At 47.6% G+C, this 12,305-nt stretch overlaps 1 protein-coding gene across 1 annotated transcript in view; it reads right to left on the minus strand.

The window, feature by feature from the left end:
• Positions 1–1,408: 1,408 nt before the first annotated feature.
• Positions 1,409–12,305, minus strand: part of LOC118953488 (EH domain-binding protein 1-like) — an 18,480-nt gene continuing 7,583 nt past the window's right edge. The window contains exon 4 of the mRNA XM_036973951.1: positions 1,409–1,413. Coding sequence (XP_036829846.1) covers positions 1,409–1,413 — 5 coding nt within the window. The remainder of the gene's footprint in view (positions 1,414–12,305) is intronic.

The following is a 12,305-nucleotide window of genomic DNA, read 5'->3' on the forward strand; positions in this document are numbered from 1 at the left end:
ATACTCGTCACCACACTAGAAGGACTAACGGATCAGATACTCGTCTCCACACTAGAAGGACTAACGGATCAGATACTCGTCTCCACACTAGAAGGACTAACAGATCAGACACTCGTCTCCACACTAGAAGAACTAACAGATCAGATACTCGTCTCCACACTAGAAGGACTAACAGATCAGATACTCGTCTCCACACTAGAAGGACTAACAGATCAGATACTCGTCCCCACACTAGAAAGACTAACAGATCAGATACTCGTCTCCACACTAGAAGGACTAACAGATCAGATACTCGTCCCCACACTAGAAGGACTAACAGATCAGATACTCGTCTCCACACTAGAAGGACTAACAGATCAGATACTCGTCACCACACTAGAAGGACTAACAGATCAGATACTCGTCTCCACACTAGAAGGACTAACAGATCAGATACTCGTCTCCACACTAGAAGGACTAACAGATCAGATACTCGTCTCCACACTAGAAGAACTAACAGATCTGAGGCTCCACTCGTCTCCACACTAGAAGAACTAACAGATCTGAGGCTCCACTCGTCTCCACACTAGAACGACTAACAGATCAGATACTCGTCTCCACACTAGAAGGACTAACAGATCAGACTCTCGTCTCCACACTAGAAGGACTAACAGATCAGACTCTCGTCTCCACACTAGAAGAACTAACAGATAAGATACTCGTCTCCACACTAGAAGGACTAACAGATCAGACTCTCGTCTCCACACTAGAAGGACTAACAGATCAGATACTCGTCACCACACTAGAAAGACTAACAGATCAGATACTCGTCTCCACACTAGAAGGACTAACAGATCAGATACTCGTCTCTACACTAGAAGGACTAACAGATCAGATACTCGTCTCTACACTAGAAGGACTAACAGATCAGATACTCGTCTCTACACTAGAAAGACTAACAGATCAGACACTCGTCTCCACACTAGAAGGACTAACAGATCAGATACTCGTCCTCACACTAGAAGGACTAACAGATCAGATACTAGTCTCCACACTAGAAGAACTAACAGATCTGAGGCTCCACTCGTCTCCACACTAGAAGAACTAACAGATCTGAGGCTCCACTCGTCTCCACACTAGAAGGACTAACAGATCAGATACTCGTCTCCACACTAGAAGGACTAACAGATCAGATACTAGTCTCCACACTAGAAGAACTAACAGATCTGAGGCTCCACTCGTCTCCACACTAGAAGAACTAACAGATCTGAGGCTCCACTCGTCTCCACACTAGAGGGACTAACAGATCAGATACTCGTCACCACACTAGAAGGACTAACAGATCAGATACTCGTCACCACACTAGAAGGACTAACAGATCAGATACTCGTCTCTACACTAGAAGGACTAACAGATCAGATACTCGTCTCTACACTAGAAAGACAAACAGATCAGACACTCATCTCCACACTAGAAGGACTAACAGATCAGATACTCGTCCCCACACTAGAAGGACTAACAGATCAGATACTCGTCTCTACACTAGAAGGACTAACAGATCAGATACTCGTCTCTACACTAGAAAGACTAACAGATCAGACACTCGTCTCCACACTAGAAGGACTAACAGATCAGATACTCGTCCTCACACTAGAAGGACTAACAGATCAGATACTCGTCTCCACACTAGAAGGACTAACAGATCAGATACTCGTCTCCACACTAGAAGGACTAACAGATCAGATACTCGTCCTCACACTAGAAGGACTAACACATAAAGCAACAAATGTCCCTCTCCCTCCCTCCCTCCCTCCCTTTCTCTCTCTCTCCCTCCCTCCCTTTCTCTCTCCCTCCCTCCCTTTCTCTCTCCCTTTTTCTCTCCCTCCCTCCCTTTCTCCCTCCCTCCCTCCCTTTCTCTCCCTCCCTCCCTCCCTTTTTCTCTCCCTCCCTCCCTTTCTCTCCCTCCCTCCCTCCCCTTTTCTCTCCCTCCCTCCCTCCCTTTTTCTCTCCCTCCCTCCCTTTCTCTCTCCCTCCCTCCCTTCCAAATGAGTGCCATTACATCTCCACACCTAAAGCCCTCGACAAGCTTCACGTGTGTAGATGTTAATGTGTGTAGATGTTAATGTGTGTAGATGTTAACGTGTGTAGATGTTAATGTGTGTAGATGTTAATGTGTGTGTGCTGGGTGGAGTCTGATTTCTTGTTGTTGCAACGTGCACCTTTTGGTAACATGAAAGGTCACCAGTCCAGACTCCCAAACAGCAACAGTCACAAGGGGGCGACAGAGGTTTTCTTGTTGTCTTCTCATTTGTGGTGAAAGCTAAAGAAGAGTATTTTGTGTGGTCTTCCCCTTCGAGCCAGTTGGCTCAACACTGCACATTTACTAGCTTTTATCTTCCCACATCTCAATGTGAAATAATCTGATTTATAATTCAATTATATGCCAATACTATTATACGAGTAACCTAAGACATTTCCCCAATTTGATATCAGGCTTCAATGTCTTCACTCATCATGTTTAGTCAAGGAGAACAACAAGCACATGGCTCTCTGTTTTGAGGTTTCAAAACAGCCATGAATAACTATCACTTCTAAACCAAACAGCCTTTTGGGGAATCTAACAAGGATACAACGACGTTTAGTTCATAGTTTAAACAGCCGCAGAGGTTATATTTGCTTATGAATGTGAAATAGGCTGTTTAAACTTAATGCCAAGCTAAACCGTGACAGCAATCTTAAAAGATGATTAGCTTCCCACATCGCCAAGTGGATGAATCTGATTTGTAATGAAATAATACTGAATGTCCAGGCAGAGATTCTTCCACAACGGTGTGATTTGCTGCTTCGATGTTTTCGCTCAGCAGAAAAATACAACGGCATCATGTTTTGGTCGCGGAGAGAAAAAGCCCCCCATCTCACAGCGGTTTTTACCAATAGCCTGGAATCACTAGTTATTACTTCTAAACAACATACATATATTATATATTTGAGGGTGGGGGGGGGGGGGGGGGGGGGGGGTTCAGAAAAGGCTCCAATGTCGTTTGGTTTATTGTTTGAACAGTCGGTGAGATTCTAATTGGCTTCAGAATGGAGAATAGGCTGCTTTGACGCATAACCTATAGCCTATAGTTAGGATCAAGCCTATAGTTAGGATCAAGCCTATAGCCTGTAGTTAGGATCAAGCCTATAGTTAGGATCAAGCCTGTAGCCTATAGTTAGGATCAAGCCTATAGTTAGGATCAAGCCTATAGTTAGGATCAAGCCTATGGCCTATAGTTAGGATCAAGCCTATAGTTAGGATCAAGCCTGTAGCCTATAGTTAGGATCAAGCCTATAGCCTATAGTTAGGATCAAGCCTATAGTTAGGATCAAGCCTGTAGCCTATAGTTAGGATCAAGCCTATAGTTAGGATCAAGCCTGTAGTTAGGATCAAGCCTGTAGCCTATAGTTAGGATCAAGCCTATAGTTAGGATCAAGCCTATAGCCTATAGTTAGGATCAAGCCTGTAGCCTATAGTTAGGATCAAGCCTATAGCCTATAGTTAGGATCAAGCCTATAGTTAGGATCAAGCCTGTAGTTAGGATCAAGCCTGTAGTTAGGATCAAGCCTATAGTTAGGATCAAGCCTATAGTCTATAGTTAGGATCAAGCCTGTAGTTAGGATCAAGCCTATAGTTAGGATCAAGCCTATAGTTAGGATCAAGCCTATAGTCTATAGTTAGGATCAAGCCTGTAGTTAGGATCAAGCCTATAGTTAGGATCAAGCCTATAGTTAGGATCAAGCCTGTAGCCTATAGTTAGGATCAAGCCTATAGCCTATAGTTAGGATCAAGCCTATAGCCTGTAGTTAGGATCAAGCCTATAGTTAGGATCAAGCCTATAGCCTGTAGTTAGGATCAAGCCTGTAGCCTATAGTTAGGATCAAGCCTATAGCCTGTAGTTAGGATCAAGCCTGTAGCCTATAGTTAGGATCAAGCCTGTAGTTAGGATCAAGCCTGTAGTTAGGATCAAGCCTATAGTTAGGATCAAGCCTATAGTTAGGATCAAGACTGTAGTTAGGATCAAGCATGTAGTTAGGATCAAGCCTATAGTTAGGATCAAGCCTATAGTTAGGATCAAGCCTATAGTCTATAGTTAGGATCAAGCCTGTAGTTAGGATCAAGCCTGTAGTTAGGATCAAGCCTGTAGCCTATAGTTAGGATCAAGCCTATAGCCTATAGTTAGGATCAAGCCTATAGTTAGGATCAAGCCTGTAGCCTATAGTTAGGATCAAGCCTATAGCCTATAGTTAGGATCAAGCCTATAGTTAGGATCAAGCCTGTAGCCTATAGTTAGGATCAAGCCTGTAGCCTATAGTTAGGATCAAGCCTATAGCCTATAGTTAGGATCAAGCCTATAGCCTGTAGTTAGGATCAAGCCTATAGCCTATAGTTAGGATCAAGCCTATAGCCTGTAGTTAGGATCAAGCCTGTAGCCTATAGTTAGGATCAAGCCTATAGCATGTAGTTAGGATCAAGCCTGTAGCCTATAGTTAGGATCAAGCCTATAGCCTATCGTTAGGATCAAGCCTATAGCCTATAGTTAGGATCAAGCCTGTAGCCTATAGTTAGGATCAAGCCTATAGCCTGTAGTTAGGATCAAGCCTGTAGCCTATAGTTAGGATCAAGCCTGTAGCCTATAGTTAGGATCAAGCCTGTAGCCTATAGTTAGGCTCAAGCCTGTAGCCTATAGTTAGGATCAAGCCTATAGCCTATAGTTAGGATCTCTCTCCCTCTCTCTCCTATAGTTAGGATCAAGCCTGTAGCCTATAGTTAGGATCAAGCCTATAGCCTGTAGTTAGGATCAAGCCTGTAGCCTATAGTTAGGATCAAGCCTATAGCCTATAGTTAGGATCAAGCCTATAGTTAGGATCTCTCTCTCTCTCTCTCTCCTATAGTTAGGGATCAAGGTACCGAGCTTCATTGAACACACAACACAGCCCCCACGGCAAGGAATGATATGACGCATTACAATTTTCATGTGGCGCCACAAGGAGAAGCTCCTTATGTGAAGAAAATTGACATCGCAACACTGCGCTATGCTCCGTGGGGTCCGTCTCCGTGGGGCCCGACTCCGTGGGTTCTCTCCCTTCACCTCCTCCATCTCCTCTCCCTTCACCTCCTCCCTTTCCTCTCCCCTCTCCTCTCCCTTCACCTCCTCCCTCTCCTCTCCCTTCACCTCCTCCCTCTCCTCTCCCTTCACCTCCTCTCCCTTCACCTCCCCCCTCTCCTCTCCCTTCACCTCTTCCCTCTCCTCTCCCTTCACCTCCTCCCTTAACCTCTCCCTTCACATCCTCCCTCTCCTCTCCCTTCACCTCCTCCCTCTCCTCTCCCTTCACCTCCTCCCTCCTTCCCTTTCCCCTACATTAGTGGCGTCTGGACACCTAGAGGAACTTATTTCTCCCTCCATCTATCCCTCCCTCCCCTCCCTCCTCCCTCCCCCCACATTACTGCCATTACCCCGGCAGAATGAAACCTGTTTTAATTGAATTAATATATTCTGTATGCATGCTAAACCACAAAGTAGCTATGAGCACACGTATGCACACACACACACACACACACGTGCACACACACACACACACACACACACACACACACACACACACACACACACACACACACACACACACACGGCCTAATCAAAACAAGGCATCAAGTAATCTCATCTGAATTGCTGACAACTATCAGCTGACAGGAGAGGCTAGAAGGGGGATTCTTTTAATCAATCTATTCTATTAAAAAAGTCAAACAATTCAATAATTCCCCTCCTCCTTCCCCTCCCTCGTTCCCTAATGCTTCCCTTATTAGTGTCGTCCTTGGGAAATAAGGAGTTAGATGAAATGAAAGGAGGGAGGGAGAGCAGTCGCCTACTCAAACACCTTAAAGGAGGCAATGAGGCGTCCATCTTGGCTTCACAGCATTAACAACAAGGGGACGGACGGTAGAGGACTTCTGGCTCCATGAGAACAGACTGGTTTAATTCTGGTTCTCTTCTGAACAACTTGAAAGTCTCTGACTGGTGCTTCTTGGAAGGTTGTCCGTGTTTGTGGTAAAGATTATTATGCTGAATTTGTTATTCCTAAAGCCCACGGAGACTGACACAGGCAAATGCACGTACGCACACACAGTCACACACACACACAGTCACACACACACACACACACACACACAGTCGCATGCATGCACGCACACACACAGTCACACACACACAGTCACACACACACAGACAGTCACACACACACACACACACACACACACACACACAGTCACACACACACAGTAACACACACACACAGTCACACACACAGTCGCATGCATGCACACGCACCACCCCACACAGTAACCATGTAATTGAAGGACATCATGTCCTTCCGGGATGCAGACAATGAACAACGGCACAAAGCTGACACTTTATACATATTTTATTACTGAAAGGTTCATTTCATTTTCTCTTCAAATCCTTGGTCATCAGTCAGAACCGTCTCTCTCTCTAACACTCACTCTCTCTCTCTCCAACACTCACTCTCTCTCCAACACTCACTCTCTCTCTCTCTCAACACGCACTCTTCTCTCTCTCCCCAATACTCTCTCTCTCTCTCCAACACTCACTCTTCTCTCTCTCTCCAACACTCACTCACTCTCTCTCTCTCCAACACTCCCTCTCTCTCTCTCCAACACTCTCTCTCTCTCTCCAACACCCTCTCTCTCTCTCAAACACCCTCTCTCTCTCTCTCCAACACTCTCTCTCTCTCTCCCCAGCACTCTCTCCCCAACACTCTCACTCTCTCTCTCCAACACTCACTCTCTCTCTCTCTCCCCAACACTCTCTCTCTCTCCAACACTCACTCTCTCTCTCTCTCCCCAACACTCTCTCTCTCACTCTCTCTCCAACACTCTCTCTCCAACACTCACTCTCTCTCTCTCCAACACTCACTCACTCTCTCTCCAACACTCTCTCTCCAACACTCACTCTCTCTCTCTCCAACACTCTCTCTCTCTCCAACACTCACTCACTCTCTCTCTAACACTCTCTCTCCAACACTCACTCTCTCTTTCTCCCCAACACTCACTCTCTCTCTCTCCAACACTCACACTCTCTCTCTCTCCAACACTCACACTCTCTCTCTCCCCAACACTCACTCTCTCTCTCTCTCCCCAACACTCGCTCTCTCTCTCTCTCCAACACTCGCTCTCTCTCTCTCTCCAACACTCACTCTCTCTCTCCCCAACACTCACTCTCTCTCTCCCCAACACTCACTCTCTCTTACCCCAACACTCACTCTCTCTCTCCCCAACACTCACTCTCTCTCTCCCCAACACTCACTCTCTCTCTCCCCAACACTCACTCTCTCTCTCCCCAACACTCACTCTCTCTCTCCCCAACACTCACTCTCTCTCTCCCCAACACACACTCTCTCTCTCCCCAACACACACTCTCCCTAACACACACACACACTCTCCCTAACACACACACACACACACACACACACACACACACACACACACACACACACACACTCCCTAACACACACACACACTCTCCCTAACACACACACACACTCTCCCTAACACACACACACACTCTCCCTAACACACACACTCTCCCTAACACACTCACACACACACACACACACTCCCTAACACACACACACACTCTCCCTAACACACACACACTCTCTCTAACACACACACACTCCCTAACACACACACACTCCCTAACACACACACACACACACACTCTCCCTAACATACACACACACTCTCTCTCTCTTTCTCTCTACCTACTTTTTATTCACTCCTTTTTCCTTCAATACAGAACATTTGGAAAGGTCATTCTGGATGTGACCACGCCATTTGGAAAGGTCATTCTGGATTTGACCACCCCATTTGGAAAGGTCATTCTGGATGTGACCACGCCATTTGGAAAGGTCATTCTGGATTTGACCACCCCATTTGGAAAGGTCATTCTGGATGTGACCACCCCATTTGGAAAGGTCATTCTGGATTTGACCACCCCATTTGGAAAGGTCATTCTGCATTTGACCACCCCATTTGGAAAGGTAATTCTGGATTTGACCACCGCATTTTGTGAGGTAACTGCAGGCTTCAAATTGTATCCAGGAGTTGATCAGACTCTGAGGAAGTAGATAAAGGGCTTCATGGCCAACATCCTGAAGTCTCCCTTTAAGGGTGTTGGTGTGACATTAAGTTGATGTTATAAGACTCAGAGGAAGGTTGTTTGCTTTTTTTTTTCTTAAAAAAATAATATTTAACCCCTTTTTTCTCCCCAATTGGTAGTTACAGTCTTGTCTCATCGCTACAACTCCCGAACGGACTCAGGAGAGGCGAAGGTCGAGAGCCATGCGTCCTCCGAAACACAACCCAACCAAGCCACACTGCTTCTTAACACAGCGCGTAGCCAACCCGGAAGCCAGCCGCACCAATGTGTCAGAGGAAACACCGTGCACCTAGCGACCTGGTCAGCGCGCACTGCACCTGGCCCGCCACAGAGAGAGGGAGAGGGGGGGGGTAAGAGAGAGGGAGCGGGGGGGTAAGAGAGAGGGAGAGGGGGGGTAAGAGAGAGGGAGGGGGGGATAAGAGAGAGGGAGAGGGGGGGATAAGAGAGAGGGAGGGGGGGATAAGAGAGAGGGAGGGGGGGATAAGAGAGGGAGAGGGGGGGTAAGAGAGAGGGAGGGGGGGATAAGAGAGAGGGAGGGGGGATAAGAGAGGGAGAGGGGGGGTAAGAGAGAGGGAGGGGGGATAAGAGAGAGGGAGGGGGGGAAAGAGTGAGGGAGGGGGGGAGTAAGAGAGAGGGAGAGGGGGGTAAGAGAGAGGGAGGGGGGGATAAGAGAGGGAGAGGGGGGGATAAGAGAGAGGAAGGGGGGGATAAGAGAGAGGGAGGGGGGGATAAGAGAGGGAGAGGGGGGGTAAGAGAGAGGGAGGGGGATAAGAGAGAGGGAGGGGGGGTAAGAGAGAGGGAGGGGGGGTAAGAGAGAGGGAGAGGGGGGGTAAGAGAGAGGGAGAGGGGGGTAAGAGAGTGGGAGAGGGGGGATAAGAGAGAGGGAGGGGGGGAGTAAGAGAGAGGGAGGGGGGGTAAGAGAGAGGGAGGGGGGGATAAGAGAGAGGGAGGGGGGGATAAGAGAGAGGAAGGGGGGGTAAGAGAGAGGGAGGGGGGGAGTAAGAGAGAGGGAGGGGGGGAGTAAGAGAGAGGGAGGGGGGGAGTAAGAGAGAGGGAGGGGGGGTAAGAGAGAGGGAGGGGGGATAAGAGAGAGGGAGGGGGGATAAGAGAGAGGGAGGGGGGGTAAGAGAGAGGGAGGGGGGGTAAGAGAGAGGGAGGGGGGATAAGAGAGAGGGAGGGGGGGATAAGAGAGAGGGAGGGGGGGATAAGAGAGAGGGAGAGGGGGGGGGTAAGAGAGAGGGAGCTGGGGGGTAAGAGAGAGGGAGAGGGGGGGTAAGAGAGAGGGAGAGGGGGGGTAAAAGAGAGGGGCAGAGAGTGGCACCAAGTTTCTGAAAGAGAGAGGTACCAAAAACCTAACCCTTTTGACCTTAGCAGGCCCCTGTGGGCATCCTGAAAAGAGCCTGAGCAGAAGTTAATAAGGAAGGATCCTTGAGGAGGCCCTCAACTGCCCGCTCACAATCCTGCCTTTGTCTCCAGTTACACAGAGCAGGAGGGGGGAGGTGTGGAGGAGTAAGGGGAGGCGTGGAGGAGGAAAGGGAGGCGTGGAGGAGGAGGGGGAGGCGTGGAGGAGGGGGAGGCGTGGAGGAGGAGGGGGAGGCGTGGAGGAGGAGAGGGAGGCGTGGAGGAGGAGAGGGAGGCGTGGAGGAGGAGAGGGAGGTGTGGAGGAGGAGGGGGAGGCCAGGAGGGGTAGGGGGAGGCATGGTGGAGGAGGAGGGGGAGGCTTGGAGGAGGAGAGGGAGGCGTGGAGGAGGAGGGGGAGGCTTGGAGGAGGAAGGGGAGGCATGGAGGAGGAGGGGGAGGCTTGGAGGAGGAGGGGGAGGTGTGGAGGAGGAGGGGGAGGCGTGGAGCAGGAGGGGGAGGCGTGGAGCAGGAGGGGGAGGCGTGGAGCAGGAGGGGGAGGCGTGGAGCAGGAGGGGGAGGCGTGGAGGGGGAGGCGTGGAGGGGGAGGCGTGGAGGAGGAGGGGGAGGCATGGAGGGGGAGGGGGAGGCGTGGAGCAGGATGGGGAGGCGTGGAGCAGGATGGGGAGGCGTGGAGCAGGCTGGGGGAGGCGTGGAGCAGGAGGGGGAGGCGTGGGGAAAAGAGCATCTCTGTCAAATGTGGGAGCGGGAAGGAGGGAGCAGTTTGGAAATGGCTTTTCAAAGTCACAAGGTAAAGGAGGTGTCATTGAAACAGAGCGAGAGAGAGATGTAGGAAGGGAGAGGAAAGAGGACAAAGCAGTGTGGAGTGGAGGGGAAGGAGAGGTATAGAATGTTCTCTCGCTACATGACATGAGAAGTAGAGTCAGCAAAGTGGCCAAGCTTGAAAAGGATGAAGGTTCCACTCTGTGGATTCTCTTCTTCTGTCCATTTAGGGCTTTCTGACACAGTTCACTGTACTGAGAACAGTCCCAATGACAGCCCTGTCACAGACTCACTCTGCCTACAACACACACACACTGACGGACACACACACCATGACTTCTAGTCCCTTTACCCCTACCTACAGTATACTGCTGTTACTGTCTATTATCTATCCTTTACCCCTACCTACATTATAGTGCTGTTACTGTCTATTATCTATTCTTTACCCCTACCTACAGTATACTGCTGTTACTGTCTATTATCTATCCTTTACCCCTACCTACATTATACTGCTGTTACTGTCTATTATCTATCCTTTACCCCTACCTACATTATACTGCTGTTACTGTCTATTATCTATTCTTTACCCCTACCTACAGTATACTGCTGTTACTGTCTATTATCTATCCTTTACCCCTACCTACATTATACTGCTGTTACTGTCTATTATCTATCCTTTACCCCTACCTACATTATACTGCTGTTACTGTCTATTATCTATCCTTTACCCCTACCTACAGTATACTGCTGTTACTGTCTATTATCTATCCTTTACCCCTACCTACATTATACTGCTGTTACTGTCTATTATCTATTCTTTACCCCTACCTACAGTATACTGCTGTTACTGTCTATTATCTATCCTTTACCCCTACCTACAGTATACTGCTGTTACTGTCTATTATCTATTCTTTACCCCTACCTACAGTATACTGCTGTTACTGTCTATTATCTATCCTTTACCCCTACCTACAGTATACTGCTGTTACTGTCTATTATCTATCCTTTACCCCTACCTACATTATACTGCTGTTACTGTCTATGATCTATCCTTTACCCCTACCTACAGTATACTGCTGTTACTGTCTATTGTCTATTCTTTACCCCTACCTACAGTATACTGCTGTTACTGTCTATTGTCTATTCTTTACCCCTACCTACAGTATACTGCTGTTACTGTCTATTATCTATCCTTTACCCCTACCTACAGTATACTGCTGTTACTGTCTATTATCTATCCTTTACCCCTACCTACATTATACTGCTGTTACTGTCTATTATCTATCCTTTACCCCTACCTACAGTATACTGCTGTTACTGTCTATTATCTATCCTTTACCCCTACCTACAGTATACTGCTGTTACTGTCTATTATCTATCCTTTACCCCACCTACATTATACTGCTGTTACTGTCTATTATCTATCCTTTACCCCTACCTACAGTATACTGCTGTTACTGTCTATTATCTATCCTTTACCCCTACCTACATTATACTGCTGTTACTGTCTATGACCTATCCTTTACCCCTACCTACATTATACTGCTGTTACTGTCTATTATCTATCCTTTACCCCTACCTACAGTATACTGCTGTTACTGTCTATTATCTATCCTTTACCCCTACCTACAGTATACTGCTGTTACTGTCTATTATCTATCCTTTACCCCTACCTACAGTATACTGCTGTTACTGTCTATTATCTATCCTTTACCCCTACCTACAGTATACTGCTGTTACTGTCTATTATCTATCCTTTACCCCTACCTACAGTATACTGCTGTTACTGTCTATTATCTATCCTTTACCCCTACCTACAGTATACTGCTGTTACTGTCATGTTATTACCTGGTACTTCCTGTATATAGCCATGTTATTACCTGGTACTTCCTGTATATAGCCATGTTATTACCTGGTACTTCCTGTATATAGTCATGTTATTACCTGGTACTTCCTGTATATAGCCATGTAATTATTACTTGTTAT

The sequence above is a fragment of the Oncorhynchus mykiss genome, unplaced genomic scaffold, assembly GCF_013265735.2.
Source record: "Oncorhynchus mykiss isolate Arlee unplaced genomic scaffold, USDA_OmykA_1.1 un_scaffold_371, whole genome shotgun sequence".
Taxonomy (NCBI): Eukaryota; Metazoa; Chordata; class Actinopteri; order Salmoniformes; family Salmonidae; genus Oncorhynchus; species Oncorhynchus mykiss.